Raw genomic sequence first — 23,850 nt, forward strand, 5'->3', positions numbered from 1 at the left:
TCATATAATTAACATACATCATTGAATTTATATACGTTAGCAATCACATTGAAAATTGTTGTCGAGAACAAGTAAGATTTTTTATAAAATTTCTTAAAATCGATATACATGAACCATTCAACGATTACACTCTCCGACAAAAAGATAACACACGCGTGCTTTCGTAGTTCGTCAATCGCAAGCTTACAATTCTGTAAATCTAATGAAAAACCATTCGTAGCTTTTGATTTGCATAAACCATACGTAACAATCCAACACAGCAGTTTTAAACGATATCAAAGTTGCAGGAACTAATAGCCTGTTCTGAGCAACTTTAACGGTGTACAATATAGAATATTGTCCTATTGAAAAAATAAATTTTCTTTCTGCTCCCTGTATTTGTTAATTTCCTCTATTATCAAATTTAAATATATGCTGTGGAGCTGTTCATTTATTTAGAAATAATCAATATGATAATTGTAATCAGTTACTGTTTAAATCACTAGATCTCAGACACTAGATAGCATTAGGAGCATATTTTTTATCAATAAGAAGTACTTGTCTCTCTTAGATTTTTTCCTTTTATTTCTTATGTTTGATGAATATTTTATTTTTATACATACGATCCTTATTACACTGCGAGTTTATGCGTGTTTTCTTTATTGTCAAGATGCAGGTTTTATATACATATATAGAGAATTGTAAGCGTATCGTTGTTCAATGCAAGGTAGCACGTGTATACCATCTTCTTGTCCCGGTGTGTATTATCGTTCACTTACCCGAGTTGATTTTATTTTTTTTATTATATAATTTACTGGACAAAACGTAGCCGAATAAATTGACCAATTCACTGACTGCTAATATAGGGAATAAGCGTGAATGCTAACTGAGACATTCTGAAGTGACAACGGATAAAAAGTTCGTTATCCGTTCATCGTCAGTCACCAATATACACCTTGCCCTATCACAAATCTAAAAGATAAGTAATACCCAGTATTATCGAACAAGTTCCCCCGGTTATCTAGTTCACCTTATTCGCGAAATTGGTCGATCGATACTTGTTATTCCTTTCGTAATGTAATTCGACGAAACACTTAATTATGAACTTATCACCTGGTTGCGATCGGGTAAATAACTCATAGCTTTCCAATTTTACAGGACACATCTTTATTTATTTCATTTAAAAAAGATGTACATATGTCAGTGAAAAATATTCACAAATTTACTACTATTTTATATAACAAGACAATGTTATTAGAATATTATTAACTAACAAATATTTCTCCACGAAGTGTCACTTAATATTGTTAATATACAAAAGTGTCTTTAACCAATTTATCACAAGCTGCTGAAAATTATTCAACGAGGAAGAAACCAACGCCAGTGAACAAGTGGATGTTTACAATTCTCGCTCGAGTCGAATTTACCGCGTCGACGACCGCTTATCCGTCTCCCCGGCAGATGGCGGTAACGCGTGAAGGGGAATATGCGCAGGAACGTTCAGTCGCGGTCAGTCCGACGCTTAGTATGGTCGTGTTCGGTGCGTATGACGTATCGTTGCGTTGCATAATCGGTTAAAAGGAAGGAAGCGGGATCTGGAGGCGATCGACAGACCGTGGACAAACGAATTCGGCCGTGTCTCGCGCTAACGTGTACCCACCAACACTGCCTGCTCCAGACCAAGAGATATGTCGCAGGTTGGATGCAAGTATTGCTAACGTCGTGAAGGATGCGTCTGGATTTCCGGCTGACGGATCGATAATACACAGCGAGCAGTTCGACACGGTAAAAATGTCGGCGATTAAGTCCAGCGGCTCACCGGGGTCCATGCTGAACCAGTGCAGGTACGAGCATTTCGTCGCCGGCATATCCGGTGGCGTCGTCTCCACGTTGATGTTGCACCCGTTGGACCTGATAAAGACCAGATTCGCAGGTGAGTCGTAATGGCATATAACGGTCGCGAATGCAAATGGCGGATATGGATTCGGTGTCCTCGATATACATATAATACACACGTGGCGCACACGCTGCGTTCTATTTAACATATATACACTCGTTCGTCTCCGAGCGTTAACAACGCCTTCGCTTCTGTTCTATGAGTCACGTTTACGCGACACTGTGCCCTGTCAATTATTCGTGGTCACGAGACACGAACGTTTGCACGAGGTAGTTGTGCATATTATTATTAAACGCGTCGAATTCTATTCGCTATTTGTATCGTTGATTATAATCGTTTAAGTGACGAGTGGATGAAGTTGTAGCATAGCAAAATATTTATAGAGCGCCAGAGAAAACGATCGTTTTTTATCGTTTTCTCTGTAGTTACCGCGGCAGTTTTGTCTCGTTGCGATCCGAGTTTCCCGTAGGGGAAGCTGACTGGGAGATTGGATATTAAGCCGATTATTAATCATTCTTTGATAGTGGTTAAATTGAACTAACAGTCAATTTAGTGGTATACATGTATATGTACGGTTATTGTCTACATACTTTCAACTTTTAAATGAAATATTTACGTATATTATGAATATCTGTTTCGATATATTTATTTATTATTTTTACTGGTGTGATCGTGAGACATTTCCCTTGTTGACATAACATTTCGCATTAATTTCATTAAAATACAAATGTATGGAATACTTTCGTGAGCGATTGCGTTAATATATGTGTATGTGCATATGCATACGGATAAACACTTGGGAGTAATGGATATACTCCTTAACATCGAGGAGCGATAACCGAGCAGATTAGAGTACAAAAAATAATACCGTTTGAAATCGATGTTTTACGCGACAAGGTTAAACGATAAAAGCACGTGGTGTTACTGAGAAAAATCGAAGACCATTGTTAAACAGCTTAGAAACACGTGCTGGCCACTTATCGTGGTTTATTATACAATGCAAACTTCACACGCTTTGCCGGAAGTGACGTTTACCAGCATTTAGTCTCCTAAGCGAAAGTCTATATGCTTTTCTTCGCTACTTTACACTCGAGCCGAACAGTTGATGGTTGAATAGATCAATGCTATTTATATTCACTCTGCTTTTAATTTTAGTCATTTGCTTTCCATTAAGCTTCCGGTAACCAATGATGAAACCGTGTCTTATCACTGAAATATGACTTTATACGAACGAATAGTAATCTTATCTAGTAGTTTCGTTTCGAACGGAAAAATTTGACTACCAAGAGTCGTTTGAATTATACTTTTGAGTAACATAATTTATCCTCTTTATGTTAAACGAATATACAATATATATTTGTCGTCATTAGACAGTACAATGGTGAGATTGACGCAAAAATGACGATGACGAATTTTTCACGAGAGAAAAACGTGGCAATTATTCATTCGAGTGATTCGAATGCAAATTACTCGCATTAGCAAAAATTTTGTCAAACGCGACTCCGTGTTGCGGAATAGAATAGAAAGTTCTAGTCTATAACTTTCGATCGCATTTAGGAATGGAAAGTAGACATTCCTGTGGTTATAGTTGACGGAAAAACGTCTGTTGTTTACGCCATTGTAAATGATATCTTTCAGTCGTAATGGTCTTGTGCAATACTTCCAACTATGTAAGTGTATACAACATATTGATTTCCAATTGCAAATGAAAGTTGAATAGATGTTCTCCAATATAGTTGTACGATTCAATACGATCGTAGATATTACCGTTAAGATTATAACTAATTGGTGTTTAAATCACTCGAACATTAGTCAGAATTAGCTGGGTTACCGGTAATGTTATTCAATACAATGCTGTGAACGACGAGTGTCTCCTGTTATTTTCTTTCCTTGTAACCGGCGTTTCTACGAATCGTAGCGCAAATATTTATTATACGCTGACCATTAAGACAAACATCGTTTAGAGACGTCCTTTTATACCATTAATTCCCTCGTTTCTCTGGAAGAATCTTGCTGCGTTTACGTGGAAGTTGGTAGGGTTCGAGGCAAGAGAAAAGTTTATCCTATGGTTGGTATCGATCTTGTTTGTCGTGGCTGGGAAGGACCATTGACGATGTCACGAGGAGGCTTGTTCGTCGCTGTATTTTCGTCGTAAAATCTGTTGGCTACACACCAAACAGCAAGAAATCCCACGGATTGCGTCAGAAACACGTGAGAGCCTGCTCGCTCGCATTTTAACGCGATTCTCGCGCGATGGAAATTGCGCTCCGCTGTGACGGCCACTTTATTTTTGATCGATTCCAAGGATCGATTTACGATCCATTGAACCGAGGACTCGGGATTATTCGCAGGCAGAAACAACCGTAGAGTTATGTAGTTTCTAGGATTTCTATTTTGCGAATTCGATTATTCTATCCTCTTTCATGATGTTGTGTAACACATGATTTTAATATTTCATTACGGAATCTTCTGTCGAGATGCGCTTGAGCAATAGCGAATCGCTCAGTCATCGAACAGAAACGATTAGAGCTGTACAAAATTTGGTTACAGTTGTATACGTACGTGTATTACGATAACCCTTTTTATCTATACAAAACAATAAGAATAATAGAACGAAGTAAACAACAAAAGTTACATTCTTCTTTGTAATAGTTGCAGAGTTGCAGATGCTGCGGCAAATTTTATTGATCTATCGTGTATATAGATAACATTGTGTGTAAGCGTAACATGTTGCAACGCGAAGCATTAACATTTCCGCGAAAACATGTTGATACCGTACCCCGTTGTTATTGGGAGACTATTATTAACGCATCGAAAGGTTTTGCAATATTGTTGAGACGTCTATAAATATGTAACACCCTGATAACATTGTGGTAGACACCCTATTGCACTTTGACAAAGAAATGGAATGCAGCCCCGATAATGCCAGTGTTTGTTCGAACACGGTCCGACGAGTACAATTAAAAATGAAATACGGTTTCCGCGGCGAGCAGGAGGGTCTAACGAGCCTGTAGTTGTAATATGCCTGCTAGATAAACGGTAGCACGTGATGGGTGAAAAAATATTTAGATTTCGCTTATCGTCTGGCCCCTCTTTGTTATCGCGGCGTGTCGAACGAGAAGGAACGGCGAATGTTTCGCGACAATGGAACGGCGCCGTTTTAAGGGGGAGAATCGCGAGTTATATTACTGTTGCGAAAGCACACGTGTTATCTACGTTCAGGTTCCTACGATAGCAGTTTTTTTTATTTGTTCCTCAACATTGAGTCGTTGCATATTTTTCTGTTAAGTCGAGCGATCTAATCGTAATCGACTCGTTTCGAAACTGTCTTAAAATAAAATTTGTCGACGTTCTCTCAATAATTTGTAAGATGACAAGTATGATACAATAACAGAGGAATGATCTGAATCGGCATTTAAAATCCACGTAGCGCTCGCTACTTGTGCTTGGCGGTCTTCCTGTTGAGAGGAATCATATGGTGGCTTGTCGAGCTCCCAGTTCAGTTCACCTTTTATCAAGGTAAACAGCGTGCTCGTCACTTTGTTCTTGTTGCAGTTAGCGATGGTCATTCACGCGTGGGTCCACAATACAACGGCCTTAAAAGCGCGGTTATGCAAATCGTTAAGACTGAGGGTGTAGGAGGGCTGTACAGAGGCGTGACACCAAACGTTCTAGGATCTGGCGGTGCGTGGGGTTGCTACTTCTTTTTGTAAGGAACTCAAACGATTTTAATGCATCCGTTTAACCCCTTGCCGTACTGATCGCGAAAATGAATTTCGAACACTAACAGCTGGATCGATGAACGCTATTTTTCATCTTGCAAACTGAAGCTACGGTGTTAGCGCGACTCGCGGCTAGAAGACAAGGGGTTAACAGAGAAAGCACGAGATTATCGATTTGTATAGCAAACCATGTGAATTCTGTTTTCCTTTAGTTACAATAACATTAAAACATGGATCCAAGGGGGAAACAGCAAGATGCCGCTCGGACCTTCGATGCACATGGTCGCCGCAGCCCATGCTGGAATTCTCACTTTAGTCATTACGAATCCACTCTGGGTGGTAAAGACACGGTTGTGCTTGCAGTATATGGACGATAAGCATCTTCCGGAAACGCTTAGATACAATGGCATGGCCGATGCGATTAAAAAGATTTATAGAACCGAGGGGTTCAGAGGATTGTACAGGGTAAGTGAACGTTCTGTCGATGAGAAAAGAAATCGAACTGAGACTTATTTCCCGGCATACTGGGTCGTATTCTAGGGTTTTCAAAAATTGAGAAATATTCAGGGCCACTTTTCCATACGTTTAGTACTGTTAGTTAGCTCTGATAATTTTCATCAGCGATCCAGTTTGCCTGCGAAGAGTTGATTTAATTGTAAGTTTTATAACCTCGAATTTTCGCAGGGTTTCGTGCCGGGAATGTTTGGCGTTTCACACGGTGCCATTCAATTTATGGTGTACGAGGAGTTGAAAAATTGGTATAACAATTACTTGCATGTACCGATTGACACCAAGTTGGTACGTTCCGCGTGTGCTATTTAATCACGTTGGATCGAATAGAACGTGCCGTTTTAGAGATATTTGTTTTACACTTGCAGAGCACTTTGGAATATATCTTTTTCGCCGCAGTTTCAAAGCTAATCGCAGCCGCTTCGACTTATCCTTATCAAGTAGTCAGAGCACGGCTACAAGATCATCACCACCACTACAATGGTTGCATAGACTGCATGCGGACGATATGGAGGTCAGAAGGATTAAGGGGTTTTTATAAAGGCTTAACACCATACCTTTTACACGTTACACCAAATATTTGTTTAATTATCGTTATTTATGAGACGTTTTCAAATGTGCCTACAAACTCTCAATGATTCCTTAGATCAGATTAATCTAAACAAATTCTCAATGTAGAACGAAAAACGACAGCATATTAGTCCTATTTAAATATTCTATATAATTTCTCGAGGTAGAGTTAATTGCTTTGATATTTGGATTTCCTCCCAGCCCTCTGTGTGTGTAATCAGCTAATTGATAGACGCAATTACAAGATAATAGTCTCTCTTTTTTTTTTCTTTTTGTTTAAATCTTGTACATGGGTTGTATATCAGAAGTTCGTTGTTCTTCTCTTTTGTCCTATTAGTCGAAGGTACAGTTTGAACAGTATTATTAGCAGAACGCGATCATTTCCGCACATTGATGTTTTTTCGTACAAATGATATAGCAATGTAGCAGTTTTTTAAATCTCTATCTGTAAACTCCTGTCGTATTGCTCTTTCATTTCTCATTGGCTTCGAGTCAGTTGGAAAATTAGCGCTGTTGATTAACGTTGAATATTTCTTTAACGAAGGAAGTACGTCTCAACAGTATAAATTAAAAGACGAGGAGCTACACGGTGGTTGTAACGTTATACAGTCACTCGAACAATTTAGACAATATTTCTTGGTAATTATTTTTAGGAAAATAATTTGCACGACAACTAATATTATTGAGAATATTTTTATTCTTCTTAATAGTGGCACTTTATTGAAGTCTTCGTACGATAAACATCTTGATGATTTTAGAAAGAGATGAGTGTTTAAATGATTCGAATTTATTGTCGAATTCAGTGAAGTAGTTTCATTTTATTGTTGTTAGGATTAATTGGAAACAATCTCTGGCATTCGTTGTTATTACGATTGCGACAGGTTTTGAATGATTGTTTTGAACGATGATTGACCACTTATAGAAAAAAAGGGTAAATACAAACAAAAGCACAGTGGGTAAATGATATTTTTTAGATCTTCTTACAGAAAAACGTTTGTTAATTTTATTTTTAGAAGAACAATAATTTATACGAATCGCTTAAGTATATGTATTTTTATTTATTCAACATTTTATGCGCGCCGAGTAATTTTATTTCCCTTGTATATCACGGAAAAGTAAGCGAAACTCACATGTCTTAAAGGAAATTGAACTATTTTTCTTATTAGTTATTTTTCTTCGGGCTGGCACTCAACTATGTAACGTATGTCATGCGAGTTAATAATTTCCTTTTTTTTTTAAGAATGGAATTACATTTAAATACACCTGTTTAGCATAAATTAATATTACTTGTAAATGAATTAAGAACGATTTTATTTAACGAGAAAAGGTATGTACGCTGTATTGTAAAAATATAACTGGCGAAGGATATAATGTGTCGCAATATGAAAAAGAAAGACAAAATGGAAAAGTCGTATGGTATTGCACAAACGACGAACAGTGTCTACACAATGCGAACATGTGGAAAAAAATAGACAAACTTCCAGACTTCACGTGATCTTGAAGTCGCACTATCGATAACAAAAATTTCGATTGCTTGCGGGTAATTGAGGGAGAGATGTGCGTGGCAGTATAATAATTACGATTTAATTACTGTTATCTATGTTATCTTATACTTCTGTACGCAATGAATAACTATCTCGTTTCGAGGAGCCGATAGATAAATGTTGCAAAAGTTCGTCGCGGAGTCTGGTACTCTTTTGCGACTCTGGTGTAGCAATAAAATTCGATGTCATTGCAACTTTTCGTGTAATAGGTCCAATTTATTTATACGTAACTCTAGTTGTGACTGAAACTCTTTACTTAAACGAACGACTTAATAAACATTTGGCAGCGACGCTTAATCGTTTCTCATTATAAACTCTAGGCTGCTGAATAAATTTAGACGCTGTTTCTCTTTATTCTCGCACTGGTGTGTTAAGCTTTTTCGGACGATTCTGCACAAAGTGCGAAGAAAAATATTTGTATAGATGTTTCCTGCTGGTTGTTCAGATATTTTTCTTCCAGTCGAGATAATTGTTCACTTCTGTGTTTCTTGGTTCCTTTTGATCACAATTACGAATTAAATTAACTGCTGTGGCCGGACCACGGGCATTGACGCACGAAAACAATAAGCAGAGAGAGTTCGATGTGTATTGCGTGCGTGTCTGCGTGTATGTGAGACATGGGATGTAAATTACAATTAGACGGAACATTTGTTAAAATCACCAGCAGTACGATTTTTGGACGTAAATTATAATTTATGATGTTGTACGTGTATCTACAACATATCAAAGAGATATAAGAATGAAAAAAAGCAAACCATCTGGATAACATGGTAATCTGAAATAAACTGTGTAGAATTGCACCTGTCTAGATTTTCAAACACTCCTTTTTATCATCCATTACACCAGTTCTTGTACACGTTCTATATACAACGCATGGAATTAATTTACAACGATCGAAAAAATTCACGTTCAGAGCCACAGTAGAGAGAGTACTAGCAAAGGCAATATTAGCACGCGAAACATAAAACGGCGTTACATAACGCATTTGTCCATTATATTGGAAAACGTAAATGTAAATGAGTCATTGACGATAATTGTTGGCAACGCGCGATATTACCGCTTGCAATTTTCACGACGTGCGATCGCTTTTATACAGAGAGATAGGGAGTGGGAACAATGAAACACGACAAGAATCGTACGCCGGTTCAAGTGCGAATGAGAATACGTATATCCGTATTTCGATTGAAAAGAGACGTAAGCCATATAATCAACGTAGAGAGAGATGACGAATTAGCGATTAACAAAAGGGTATTGCTGGTGGTTAATTACAGGTATGAGGGTTGGCGTGGATTTTACAAGGGTCTGAGTGCGAACCTGACCAGGGTGACTCCAGCGACAGTGATCACGTTCGCGGTGTACGAAAATGTCTCTCACTATCTGCAGGATAGAAACAGGAGGAACGAAGACCAAACGTTGCCAATTCTGATCAAGAAAGTCGGCGAGCCTTCAAGTTCTTAATATAGGAATTCGCAAATCCCAGCGAAATGCACTGGCCACCTTAACTAAGGGAATCGAAGGCTCTATTTGGTCGATCGAGTCGACGAAATTTTGAAAATATCCTATATATACTCAATATACAGTATATATAATATCGTACCCAAATTACAGCAGGGCAGAACGAATAGCATTTAAAAAAAAAACCAGCGTACTTGGTTCGATTGAATCCGCTTACGAAATTTCGGTTAAATTTTCGTTTTGTCACGCGTCCATGGAATTTACGGCGCTGGGCGCTGCTATTTAGATATTACTGTGCAAAGCAATTACGTATACAGCGACTTAAACTTTTATTACCAATTATATATTATTATATTTTTATCATCAATTAGGAATTCCTATTTATTTCGCGGAACTTTGAACGCGCTGTCGCCAGATCTTTTGTAGTCGAATAAAATTATTTTTTAACGAGTTACTTACGCAAATACTCGTACGTAATTACAAATTCACAATGCTGAATGATACTCTACTGAATCGAATTTTGGATCTCGTCCGCCCCGGAAGTTTCGAATCTTACTTTTTTCCTGTCGTAATAATCGTGTCCATTAGACATTCACTGTGTCTGTATGCAGCATCATTAATATGATCGGAAAAATATAAATTTGAAAATTTTTCTAGACGGACCGTGCATACAAGTTCTAAGGATTTATCCTGTACAGTGTCCGCACGATAAATTTGATCTTTTAGGCAATTCGAAGAGTTATATTATGATTTTCGTAAAAGATCCACATTTTACGAGAATCAAAGTGTAATTTCAGTAATATTCCTGTTTCATAGTTCGTAAGTATTTTTATTTCGTTACTCTAGCATTGATATTTAATTTCGATCTAGATAAATCGTTTCTCGCATATGTGAAAAAAAAACGTTAAATGTGCTCTAGACGTGTTACATTCTTCTTTCGATGGAGATAGTATATTTCACGAATATATATGCGTATATATATATATATTTGATGAAGCTTCCGATTGATTAGAGAACGGAAATGTTCCTCAAAAAGAATAAGTCGTACTGATAACGAACTGAAAAGCAGTGGAGGGAAGACATGTATTCTCGATTCAATAAATATTACAATATTATTGTACAAACAATTGTGTTTATCGTTGAACGACGATAGGAGTGTTATTCATCCCGGTGATACGACGGTCGTTAAGGCGATTTTTCGAACTCGTTATCCGGTGGCAGTTTATAGAATCTATCGAATGTTACGAAGATTGCGTTTAATAATGTAGCTGCTTCAAACATTATCGCCAAGATCGTGGCGCCTTATCAAGGCTAATGGACTCTCGGGGCATTTTTTATAGCGGCTGTTACAGTGCACCGCGTGCTCAGCCTCGGTGATCTCACTCGGAAGATTTTCATCCCGCGACGAAGATGGCCTGCGACAAACATTACACAACGTTTATTCAAGAAGACAGTCACTTTTTTTTTTTACGCAGGAAACACACGTTTCAACGATTTATCGACAAGTTAATTCTCATTGTAAAAATTTCTCTTTAAAATACCCTGTACGAAGAAGCGGGGTTTACTACTCACGTAAATAAAATTTTCAGCACGTCCCCAAGCACCCCATTACCAGTTAAGGGGTAGTTCGCAACTTCGCAGATCATTTTTAGCAGACAATTTTCACCGGAATAACCGAAGCTGCGGAGCAAAGAAAAGGATGTTAAAAATGTTTTAATTCAACTTTATTGATATTCATCTTTCTCTTTTTTTACGTTTCATTTCTAATGAGTTCCTTCACCTTTCTAATTTGTTCATAAGAATATCGTACGCCAGACGTCGATCCAGACTCCGTTTCCTGAGGTACGGCTCCTCCAAGTAATAGCTGGAGTTCCACTCACCTGGCAGAGCGTAATTCGCTTCGAAGTAGATAGAAAATAGCACCGATTTCTCGGGAATATCGAGGGGCACACCGAGAGCGAAGAACACCTGGAGAGGTAAGAATTACACATTTAATAAAGGCCACATTTTTTTACCTCCTTGATTTCCCTATTCATTTTTATCTGAATAATTGCGCGTATAAATCGTGGTACAAAAGAGGGTACTAACGCGTGTAATCTTAATATTAAACGATACTTATGATGTAGATAGACCGTTAATCCCCTGTCGCGTCAAACGATATCAGATAACAGATCGTACTCGAAAATCAATCGTACCAAGGAAGCAATTTGACGTTAATGGATTAAAACAGTTTGAACGCGACATCTAAATAACATTTTAAATTCTCGAACGTTTCCACGATGAAAGATTAAGTTGCGGTAGTGGCGTTAGTCGATGAAGAATGAATAATTTATTCGGTACATCACCCCCATGCCGCTGCCCTCGGGAAATCCAATTGATCTGAAGTGTCTCGATACCCCGTGCGTGATGTTCTTCACCCCGTAAACATGCGATATCCACGTGAGATAGCACACGACGAGGACTGAACTGTACATCGCGACTTGAACGTCTGAGAGGAATACGAATGCGATCGATCGGGTTCGACTGGTTCCCACTTGTGTACGAAATTATTGTTCGATCGGTATCGGGGTACGCGTTATAAGACGAGGACGGGGAAAGATCGTCGAGAGACAGAGACGCGCTTTACCAGACGTACACACAGTATGGTCCCGTTAATCAACGCGAAGTTTGCTCGAATCGTTTGCTTCATTTTCTTAGCGGGGACACCGGTGACGTGGAATCCCCGAGGTGGCGACTTAACGATTTATGAGCCGGGAGATCGCGCAAGTTTACAGGGGGCTAATAATTGTCTGAACGTTAACGAGGCGTAACTGGATCTATTCACGTGCACGTGTAAACGCGCAGCACCGTTACATTTTTCCACGGTAGACGCAGGAACGACGCTCGAGGCGAGGATTGAACGTTCAAGCCGGAGAGAGGATTAAACCCTTACGGGTCGAGTGGTTTCGCTGTGAAATTCCCATTGCTAATTATTTTCCATGGTAATACGCTGGAATAAATGGAAATTTTTCAACAGCTCTCGCGTCCTCGTATTCGTCGTTGGGAAATATGAAATTGGTTCGTTGTTACTTTTTTAAACGATAGCATAAATGTAGTTACCACCTTCGATTCTCATCCCTTCGATACGAACGTTTAATCTAGCGAGAGCGTTCACTTTATCGAATGGATGGGTTTTGAAAGCGACGCGTGATTCAAGAGAGATGTAGAGACTCTTTTTAAAGTCAAAGAATAATTCTTGAAAAAATATCGTGTAACGGAGAGAAGAAACCATTGCTCGAAATGGACCCAAGTTGAACTCCCTGAAAAATAGTCCCGGGTCAAAAATGGCTCGAGCAGTTAAACTATAATCCCTTATCGTTCGACTAACGAGCACTTAGCCAATTCGCGTTAAACCTCTTACGTTTCTGCGAATTTACAAAACCTGCCGGGTTCAGCCTAACCCGATGGAGAGCGATCGCAGCCGCGTTTATCATCGGTGGGCCGTTTAAAACAACCCGAACAGCGCCACGGCCCAGCCCAGATCAGTATGCATTAGCTCGAGATTGAATTAATCATTGAATCGCAATGCGGCTGTTTCTGCGTTGTTTAGCGCATTCCACATTCAATGGCGAACTTGTAATTATTCTCCGGGACTTTGCGCGGGTGCCCGTTGCCAAACCCCCGGCCGAATAATACTCGGAAACCCATACTCGTGGCTGCCGCGGGGCTTTAGATATCTAGGCCGTAGTTGCTCGTGGAAACGCGCACACAGACCTTCCGAAAGATACATCATTGATTAGCGGCAGTGCGAATTCAACGGCTCTACGGAATCTCTATCTCGGTTACTCCCTCTGTCGCTGCTCTATCTCGCTGTTCAGGGCCCAAACGATCGTCGAATTTAACGTTTTCTTCGACCACGCTATGGCGAACAATGGCGGAAATTGACGGGGTGGCGTCGCAAAGGCGACGCGTCTTCGCTACCACACCCTTCGCGTCACCCCGCGTCGAAGATTTCATTCTCTTTTCGAGCGTTCGTTTACGATACTGTGTTTGAGAGCTGGAGTAATGTAGAGTTATTTGCTTGGCCCTTTAATCGAGTTTTGGGTATTATTTTATTGTTGTTTCAAGGTAGTTGACGAACTAGTCTGGTTTAGTAAAGTTCAGTTACTTCTGATCTAGTGAGAGGTAACGAAAATGGACTTGCGTTAGGGTTAGCTCTAGAATGCAGAGTAATAAATGTAATAAAACGTCTTCATCGAGTGGATATAATAGAGTGATGAATGTGTACAAGTAAATAGTAATTTGCGGAATATAAATAAACTAGGACAGGTTGATAAAGAGACAGACAGATGAAGGCGCATGGGAAATTAAGGAAACTAAGGGAATAAAGGCAGAGCTATTATGTCTGAAGGAGAAGAGCAGACTAATTGTACCTTGTATAACTTCGCTACGTTTCTGTTAGCGATTGTATAGAGTATTTTATTCAATATTTCTCATCAGTGTCAACGTGAAACGAGCATCAGTACAATCGTATAATTTATTTGTTGGAGAAAATTCCACCCCCACGATGACACCCATACTTATCTTCAAAATCGCGTTGTTATTCGCAACGCGAATTTATGGACCACACTTTCTAGTCGCGTAGAAAAACGCGAAAATGATTAAATCCAATCAACGAGACGTTATCAACAACCGTGATATTTAGAATCACTGGGGCCATTTATCTCCCCGAGACTGGTCTATCAGAAAGATTCTTTTTCAGCCGTTAAAAGTAATACTTTCCAGCATCACGGGCAACCGTTTAATTGCAATTTCGGTGATCGATCAAAGTGGATTCCCGATGGGGAGAAGAGGAGTCCACGGGATACGGTTTCGAGGGTAGGAACGCGGGACGAGATCGCAGCCCTCTGCTGCGCGAGCTGCAGTTTCCAAGATTGTTCGGTCGACGGTTCGCAGATGGCGGCGGATGGTTGCTATTCAGGGGTTTCAGCCCCGCCCATCTAATTCGAACAAGAACCTTTTCACCGGTTCCCTCGAGCGGAGAGGTCAAAATTTTCAGAGATTAACCACCCCACGGTGGTACGTTGACTCCGCCAAGCGGTGGGGAGTTTTCGATTAAAATTTCCCGAGCAAACGACAGAAGAAATTCCATCCCTTGTGCGGGACGAGAGCCTTTACGAGCGTCTTCGCGCGCGTTGTGGAAATGATTCCGTAAACAATTCAGAAGGGTTAAAATAAGAGTCTGAAGTAAACGTTCCTTGCGAAGTCGCACATCGATCTTTTTCATTTCTCGGCACAGTCGAAGAAATGGAATCAAACCAGAGATCTATGCACTGTACAAATACGTGCAAGCAACTGCAGTCTAGTTATTAATACGATGAATCTATCGATGATCGATTGATCGAGCCACAACAGACGAATGGATTTCAATATATTTGAAAACGAAAGAGATGGTAGAGTGGTTGTGAGAAATACTTGGGATTCTTCTTTTATAATACGCGTAACGCAAACTGGAGTTATCGATTCGTTGGTTGAAGCGTTTCTCAACAAGAAGAGATGAGGATAAGAAACAGCGGCGAACCATGAATACCAAGTATTTTTGGTAAGAAGAACTCTTGGTCGTTTCACGATAAAATTAACATACCGGATTTAAGAAAGGACTCGGTCCCGTCGATTCGAGTCGTTAGTGGATCGAAAGGGAAACGTCTGTCGACGAGAAACGAGAAAGCAAACGCTATCACGTTCTACAATTAAGAAGCGATTGAACGTAGAAAACATGAGACAGTTTGAAACGCGGATGATTACGAAAACCGGAGGCGTTAAACGCGATTTATCATTTTCGCGGACGTTAAAAGCGTCTCTGCCGCTTTTAATTAAATAAAGCGACGAGTTCCAGTTGACTGGCAAACAACGGAATTACGCGGTACTTGTAAGGTGTGCCAGCCGTGTTCTCGCACACAGAATATATCCCTACGGGGATGTCACGAGTTAGGATCCGCGGAAATGGATACGATCCTTTTGTTTGCCGTTGAGATTCCGCGAACGGAAGCCAGAGGCAACCGTGAACAGCTGTAAAACGGGGCGCGGCTAATGTAACTTAAGAACTGAATTATCTGTCGTGAATTAAGGGGAGTTAATAATGCGACACCCTTGACGATTAACGTGGATGTGTTCACGAATGTTTAATGATGCGTATCAACAGCGTGGCTCAAAAGTTTCTGATAGATCGCGCTGGTTTTATGCGCGACAAACGCTGTCTATTAATTTTTGGATTAATGTTACTTTTCATTTCATTTCCATTTTGGAACCGAGGTGAATGAGTAATGGGTGTGATATCTGATCGCCAAACTATGGATAACGTAATGGCGTCATAGTAATAACGATAATAGTTACTGATACGTCTTTATTAAGGGAAAATCCATCCGTAGATGTTTCCCCGCGATATCGTAAATCGTAGAAATGCTCTGAAAATCGGTTGCGCGCAGAATCTGATAACAAAATATTCACGACCATAAAAGCGCGCGTGGTGGCGAAAAATAAAAAATGCGTACGCGCTGTAAATAAAAGTACGCGCGAGGAGATAAAAGTACAGTTACAGGGGAGACCCGTTACGTATAAAGCGCAACTATCAACGGTGATAGAAATAAAAATTGAAAAACCAGCAGCAGCGACTCGAGGCAATAAATTCCCGGACGAAATAGTCGCTTCCGCTAATCAATTAAACGTGCCACCGGTCTGTCGATCGAATTAAACGTACACCGCTACCTACGGAATGAAAAGTATTAATTCCGCCAGGATATCCGCCCAGACACGTGATTGGTTGACGCTCGAAGGATTTGGAGCGTGATTAATTGGAAGTCGCATGGATTTCAAGTGCATCCCGGAGACTTATTGCAGTTGCAAGTAGAACAACATTAAGTACTGGCCAGAATCCGTGGCGGCGTGAGACTTCGAACCGCCTTAGGCCGCGTCAAACAAGTTCCTCTTCAGTCAGGGGTTCGAAGTTCGAGGGGTTGCTTTGAGAACTCGCGAACCGAAACGATTATGAGTTTGCTCAGCTTCAAGCGCGCCAACGATCGACGATATCGCGGGGGTGGATTCAACCCTTGCGCGCGCTCTCGATAAACGTAGGCCTTTTCAGGATCGTTCTCGGACGTGCTCGACAAGGCAACACTGAAGAAAATTCATTTCTTCGATGTCTCTATGAATGAAAAAAAAATCATCACTTGGCGAATGGACTCGATTTAAAACTGGACGATATTGAATCGAGCGTTCGGTTACAATGGGACATGTTTCATTCGAGGAATTGATCGCTGGCATTTAGTAATTAAATCGTCGAGTGGAGAATAGAGAAGCTGCTGTAATCAAAATGGCCAATCAAATGGATTCCCGTGAAATCAATTTTCATCTTCCATCCAAAAGATAGGGGACGATATCGATGGTTGACGTTTCTGATGACGATTCGAGGATGATTATACTTAGAAAAAGTCTGGAAGAAGTCTCCAAGATTCTTTAATCTCGTCTGACATTTCGAGAATCCGACGATAAAATCTAACAAGCCCAACCTTTGAGTCTTGTACGTATCCCGCGATAAAAACGGTGCCTGCCGATGTTCGATCGTTCGGAAATCTTCCTCGTCCGGGGAAGAACCTTAATCGTTGCACCTTGTAAAATTCGAACCTGACTTTTTCTTGTTAGAAACCGTAACCATCGTCACGTTCCTTGCATAGCTTTCTCGTAAAACTTTTCTCCTTCGATTTCCCTTTTCCTTGTAGATTCTGTTGCATAAATAGATTTATAGTTTTTACAAATTTTCAAGCTGTACATTGTACAATATTTCTACTTCTTGTTCGCGGAAAAATTTACTTGTTCCTCATAATTTCCAAAAATTCACTGTAATATCTGTTGAAGAGGGTTGCGAGCACGACTTTCGACTAGAATTCCCGATGACACATGTGCTAGTCACAATAATTGGACACGGAATATTAAGAGGGTTAACGCGATTTTCCAGGAGGAAGCCGTATCGCGCATGGTCGTTCGTCTCGACGGCGACGAGCGAAAGAATTCCCCGTCCCGATCCTCTTTCATCCCTAGGAATGTCTCGAATCACGAGGAAAAAGTGTACAGTAAGCGTTTATTCCGGTTGAGCCGGCCACGGGGCCGTAATTTTCACCAGCGAGCGTCAGTCCGACGAGGTTATTATCAAGAGAAATTACTTTCAACCGGAAGAATCATGTTCCCCATCCAATTTCACCGCCAGGTGTATGTACACATTTCGGTAAGTTAATGCTCGTAGTAAATTAGCTGACAACAAAGGCGAAGAAGTCTACGGTGAAATAGATAAGCGGGTTAAGTAAGCTAAACGAACGCGGCTCTAAGGGAGAAGAGCGGAAAACATTTTTAAAAATACCACTCCCTCCTGCGAATTATTTTTACTCCTATAGTTGCCTTTCATTTTTACTTTTTACACCGTGGAATCGTAATATTAACGGCATAAAAGTCAGTTTGGTGAATTCTACGAAAGTTTGCTTTACGAAAAGTTAGCCCTTTCTCTTGACTTGGGGTGGATTGGGGTGAAATTCTCCTGGCTTGTAAGAAACACTTGCTTCAAAATGTATTACATCATTTGAAACGGCCAGGAAACGTCTCTAAGACGTCTTCGCCCTAATTTTAGCTAATTTTTCAATCGACCCTCTTGTTTAACACACCAAAGGAATCGCCTTTGCGGCGTACTCGGTTTCTTTCACCGCGCCTCCTCTTTCTTGCGCTGTCCTTTTGATTTCCCGTTTTCGTATCTGACAGAAAATCGTATCGCGGCTCTTTCAACGAAATCGGAATCGTAAAAGGAGTGCTGCTCGGGATATCGCCAGCCCCTTTGTTTACCGGTCTTCCTCTCCTCTTGCGCGCTTCTGTTTTTTAAATAAGCCGTATAATTTCTTGCTCGACCAAGACACAGAACCGTTCCTTGAATGCGTCCGGTTACTCGTTCCTTCTCCTCTTTTGCGCTGCCTTCTTTTAATAAGGCGGTTTACGATTTATACGAAAGTCGCGCATATTCCTTGCGGAAAATTGAATCTCAAAAGTGGAACGAAAATTTAATACACCGGTAAATTGAATTAGCTTTAATCCGAGCGTGCCACGATGAGTTTACAATTGTGTTACCGGTGGTCCCTCGACAGATTCGATAACATCATATAAAACTGATTTAATAATATAAAAAATAATCGCCACTGAGTATGAAACACTCTCCATGCTCGCATGATACGCCAGAGATTATGCAGACCGGTATTAAAATCATAGGAATGCGAAAGTGCGGCGAAAAGCGCGTTGGGTGCGAGCAAACAGTGGTTGGGCGACGATTACTCGCGAGGACTCGAAATAATGGTAATTTCGACAGAATGGATGGATGTCTACTCGAAAAAAATGGGTAACATTGCCCGAGCACACATCGAAATTGGCAGTCCCTGCATATTGGCCGGTCGAAGGGGTTAAAAATCGCCGGTAACGTTTTTAACGCGCAGCCCCAAAACGCTGAGCGCGCGATCCGCTCGCGGGCGTTAAACCAGTTTGTTCAACGTTAACGAAGGTTGTTCCGTGAATCGTACCCGAAACGATCGTTCGACGCGTCTAATCGTTCGTTATAATCTAGAAAATAGCCGGAATTTACGGGAAATGAGATCTTTTTCCAGAGCTGGTGAACAATGGAACTCCGGTGACGTTCTCTCGTCCGATAAATTATTGTCGGCGATGTTTTAACCGTGGCGAACTTTACGATGCATGAGAATAATCAATTGGAACCACCTGATACTCGCGTTCTTGTTATTTCGTTCGATAATTCAGTCAGCGCTTTAATTACGAATTCAATTACATACTTGTGAATAATAGGCGCGTAATCCTTTATGGTAATTCGCCACCCCTCCTCCCACCCCCCTGGTCGCGTTCAACAAGTAGTTTGTTAATTCAGCGGCTTGTTAAGTATCTACAAACACGTAGCTGTTTAAAATCGATTCAATTTTGAGCTCCGAATAACGAACAATTTACAAAGTGGCATCGAAACCTCGTTTATTTCCCGATAAATATATCTCGAGGAACCTTTCACCACCGCACGAATGCACCCCTGCGCTGGACTTAACCCTCTTCGAAGTTGATCGTAACCCGAGCGTCCTTTCTCGAAGAGGAGCGTGACAAAAAATAAGAGCGTGGATTCGAAGGGTGGTCCTTGGCTTATAGTTGATGATAATTTTTTTAGTTCACCCCTAAAAATGGATTCAATCTAGAATCTAGAAAAAAAGTAGCGCGCATAGAAGTTAAGTTCCAACGGGTATAACGGGTAATCTTATCTTCTCTGGGCAATTTGAAATCATTCAGCGAGGCACCTCTAGATTTTACTATCATTTTTCCATTGTAATTATCGTATCCTTTAATCCCGTTACCATTGAAATTCAGCTTTTGATCGCGTTAATTCTTCCCAGCTATAATTTAAAAGCCCATTTAACCACGTCCGACCGCGTGCCCGTTTTCTGCGGAATAAAATTCCATACGCCAGTTAAAATACACTATTGTCTTTGGATACAAATTTAATACCGAAAGCAAACTTCAATTATACTCTTAACAAAATCATTTCTCTTCGTTATCTTCCAGCGGCTGCGAAATATGATTATTTTTGCGAATAATTTCCAACTGGATTTTAACGCGTTCGCATAATCGGACGCGTTCAGTTCGCGCGTAAGAAGCCAGACAAAAATTGGATACAAAACTGGAAGCTTTTAAAGGCGGTTAAGAAAGCGAGAAAAAAAGGGGTTGCTGGTCCAACGGCAGGAGTACTCATCGACCGGACCCGACCCCAATTTCCGTTGGCCAGCTCCAACGGGTTGATACCCGGACACCGTTTGTATCTACGCCGTCCGGAACCTTCCGTGCACCGGCGTACATACCTGGTTAAAGGCTGACAAAGCTAATTTTGTAAAGTGTGCGTCTGGGACCGAACGTGTTAAACGGGCGACGAGGGCGGAGGGGGCGGCTGGCCCGATAAGAAGGCCATCGGACGGCGGACGGGGGCGGGTGGAGTTATTCTGGAAAATATGGGATTGAAGCCGTCGCGGGAAATGGAGGGTGAATCCTGAAATACGCAATCCGCCGGTTGTTTGCCTGAGACGGTTGAGAAATCGTTTCTGAACGTGATCCCGCCCGCGGAAGGGTTGTTTTGTGAATTGGAAATTCGGAACGATCGGAGATCGAGGGAATTTCTCGAGCTCCTCTCTAGGCGTCGTAACTCGGCGGTTTATCCGGGACAATTGAGGAAAGAGGGGGTGTTATCAGGCGAGGACCCTCGCTCCAAGTACGATATAGTTCGTAATTATTTCATCGATAACAAATCTTATTTCTATTTTATTTTAAACGAGGAGGTAAACGAGCAGAGACGCGATAAAGTCTTTCGTTATCGAAAATTGAGATTATCCATGAAACGATCATTATAAACGGCGTACAATATGAACGTTTCTGCGAAGAAAGACGTAAGGATGACGCCAGAGGGTAAACGACATTTGTTGATTCCAGTACGATGAATTTAATGGTCGTTTCTGGTCTCTAATTGTAAGAGAGAAACCTCCAGGGAGACATATATCGGATTAAGGTCTGACGAGGTTAATACTGTGGGCTACCTGCCGGGAATGGTTGATGTTAATGCGTCTTGGAAAGCTAATAAAAGTAGCCACTGCTGCAAACGCGACATAACTAAAATTTGCTTCCTTCTGTATATCAAAGAATTACTTTCACAAGTATCACGTACTCATTTATCGATTCTAATCAGATTCCGTTTGTTACATACAAATTACAAATTGAACCAACAAATTAATTAATTACGCAGAAATTAGCCAAATAAGCGTATATTATATGCAGATCTAAGTTGAGCGCATTTCCAGTTTTACATTAGCCGTACGATTATTTTCGCAAGAGCCAACCGAGGAATTAATCAGCGAGCAAAGCGAGGACCCGCGTAGACATTCAATTTACGTACAATTATACAAGACTCGGACGAGGCAGGGTGGAAAAAAAGCGATTACGATCTCCGATAGAAGCCGCGTGCCGCTTCAAAGCTGTCTCATTGGCGGCGTGACAGCGAAACGGGCATTGTAAATCCACGGTGAAATTAGTTTTGCAGCCGTGCAAGCGGGGGAACTGCGAGCGGCCGGAGAAATACGCAATCGCGCGGCAAGATGATATTGCTCGGTCAACGGGAAACTCGAAAAGTCGTTGCACCCCTTCGGATCGGGGTGCACCGTTCCTCGAGGCGGCAGGTAAGCTCCGCTCGAGAGGGTGGATCCTCGAAATGATCGATTCGACGTTGCGAGCGACGATTCCGGAAGGGTGAGTCGCCCTCGCGAACCGTGCGGACCTGTGTGTACTCGTTAATAACGCTTTAATCCGATACACCCTCTCGCTGTGATCGATTGCTCGTGATAATTATGCTCGACCGCGATGCTGGCTCCGTTCAGCGGGGTTAAAGCTCGGCACGCTGCTTTTATCGCGGTCGATTCTTCCCTCCTCTCGTTCTTTTATCGACCCGTAAATTAGTGGCCGTTCTCCGCAAGTGTATTCCTGATATCAGCCAGACTTTTTCAAAGTTCCATCGCGAAGTGTATCGATACCACTTGCCACCACTTGAGAGCTAATATTTTTCGCCTCGAAATAGTTAAACTTTGTTCACGAAGTACCTTCTTCACCCTCCCTACCTCTCCCTTCTTTTTTTCTTTCTCAGTGGAACTTTAGGTAGTTAGCACAATTTTGCAAGTTGCGAAACTTCCAGCACCGTGTATGATATTTAACGTTTAAATACCGGCGGGGGGATCCCGCGATGGGGAAAGGGGCGAGAAGAGGTCGGCGTCGGACAGTTCCAATTTTAATTTCAAAGGTGGGACGAGGAAGCGAAAGTATTCGGCGAAAGGTAATGTCCGTCTGGTTTCGAGCGAGTTCCACGCCGCCCAATGATTGGGATAAAAGTTTCCACGGGTCGAAGGAAATGGATCGCTATCCGGGAAAGTTAATCTACGGCAAAATTAGAATCTGGAAAGTTGCCGGATGACAAAAGCTTAACGCGCGCGGCCGCTCTCGATGATTGCGCGTTAATTAGCTTCGGCGAGGAACGAGGTACATCGGAATGCAATTAGTTTTTCGTGCGACCGTACGAGGACGCGTGGCGATCCTTGTTTTCGAAGCTTCAGGAAACATCGAGGAACCGTGGCTCGAATCGCACGAAAGTTTCCAGTCAGACGATTCGACAAGTTGTTACTCGATTGATCGTGCCACGCGCCAACTTTTTTTCTCGAAAATAATGAAACCAAGTCATTTGCACGAGACGGTACCAACTAATAATTTCAATTTTCCGAATAATTTTCCATTTATTGGTTAATAAATATCTCTGTATCCATCTCTGACTTCTGAGGGTGCTTATATTAAGGACGACTTAATATTTGGGAAGCAACATCTGCTCGTATCAATACACAACGTACAAAAGCTTTTAATTAAATTTAAGATCGCCTTATTCCCCTCTCCTTGTCTGTTTTTATGAAACACAAAGAACTCGTGGACCTCCCTCGACAAATTATAAGCCCCTAACCCCACTTAAATCACCCGGAAGCTTCGCATATTCCACCCCCGTTGAACTTAAACCTTGCGAACTAAAATCGCTTCGTAAAAATCGAGGGAAATCGCTTCGATTGATCGCGTAACCAACTGGAATCAAAGCGTACACACGATCATCTCGCGGAAGGTGGCTCGAAAGGGTGGATCGATTTTTCTTAGCTCGAAATTATATTGCGGTATCGCAATCAAAATGTCCGCGGCAGGACGCGCAAGGGGTGCTCCCTGGGAAATGAAAGTTGCGCGGTTTCCTAGAACAAGCGGGGCTGCTGGTAGCGGCTGGCAAAAAGACGAGATCGGGATGGAAAGGATGGTCGTTGGCAGCGGTGGATGGACGCGGTTTGTTTAAAACGAAATGACGCAAGGTCGGTAGATATACGCGGTGGGAAATGCAATTTCTCTCTGGTCTGCTCGACCGGCTACAATCAAACCCCGTCCACCGTCCCCCCATCGGGGTCTTTGTCCTCCCTCATCTCCTTTCATCGCCGCGCCAACCGAGCTTCCATACCGAAAACGAAATCTATCCGCTGCCCGTCGCGATATGCGGATTACCCTC

General features: G+C 41.5%; 2 protein-coding genes across 2 annotated transcripts; one reads left to right on the plus strand and one right to left on the minus strand.

The window, feature by feature from the left end:
• Positions 1-1,498: 1,498 nt before the first annotated feature.
• Positions 1,499-9,801, plus strand: LOC143430895 (solute carrier family 25 member 32). Its single transcript, XM_076907371.1, has 6 exons — positions 1,499-1,912; positions 5,432-5,585; positions 5,811-6,063; positions 6,283-6,396; positions 6,477-6,622; positions 9,494-9,801. Exons 1-6 carry the CDS (start codon positions 1,771-1,773, stop codon positions 9,678-9,680), a joined length of 996 nt encoding a protein of 331 aa, XP_076763486.1. The 5' UTR covers positions 1,499-1,770; the 3' UTR covers positions 9,681-9,801.
• Positions 9,802-10,756: 955 nt separating this feature from the next.
• LOC143430896 (uncharacterized) lies at positions 10,757-12,203 on the minus strand. Its single transcript, XM_076907372.1, has 4 exons — positions 12,023-12,203; positions 11,458-11,645; positions 11,250-11,357; positions 10,757-11,092 (listed from the first exon to the last, which is right to left on the minus strand). The coding sequence occupies exons 1-4, from the start codon at positions 12,149-12,151 to the stop codon at positions 10,951-10,953; spliced, it is 567 nt and encodes a 188-aa protein (XP_076763487.1). The 5' UTR covers positions 12,152-12,203; the 3' UTR covers positions 10,757-10,950.
• Positions 12,204-23,850: the final 11,647 nt, after the last annotated feature.

This window comes from Xylocopa sonorina, chromosome 15 (assembly GCF_050948175.1).
Source record: "Xylocopa sonorina isolate GNS202 chromosome 15, iyXylSono1_principal, whole genome shotgun sequence".
Classification (NCBI taxonomy): Eukaryota; Metazoa; Arthropoda; class Insecta; order Hymenoptera; family Apidae; genus Xylocopa; species Xylocopa sonorina.

What these genes read in the sequence shown, in the direction of transcription:
- LOC143430896 (XM_076907372.1), bottom strand. Translation starts at nt 12,151, where the DNA reads ATGTACAGTTCAGTCCTCGTCGTGTGCTATCTCACGTGGATATCGCAT. An exon ending in CCGAGGGCAGCGGCATGGGG is followed by an intron (nt 11,646 to 12,022) that starts GTGATGTACCGA and finishes TTACCTCTCCAG; the next exon opens with GTGTTCTTCGCTCTCGGTGT. An exon ending in GTGCTGAAAATTTTATTTAC is followed by an intron (nt 11,093 to 11,249) that starts GTGAGTAGTAAA and finishes TGTTTGTCGCAG; the next exon opens with GCCATCTTCGTCGCGGGATG.
- LOC143430895 (XM_076907371.1), top strand. Translation starts at nt 1,771, where the DNA reads ATGTCGGCGATTAAGTCCAGCGGCTCACCGGGGTCCATGCTGAACCAG. An exon ending in GATAAAGACCAGATTCGCAG is followed by an intron (nt 1,913 to 5,431) that starts GTGAGTCGTAAT and finishes TTCTTGTTGCAG; the next exon opens with TTAGCGATGGTCATTCACGC. An exon ending in GGTTCAGAGGATTGTACAGG is followed by an intron (nt 6,064 to 6,282) that starts GTAAGTGAACGT and finishes GAATTTTCGCAG; the next exon opens with GGTTTCGTGCCGGGAATGTT.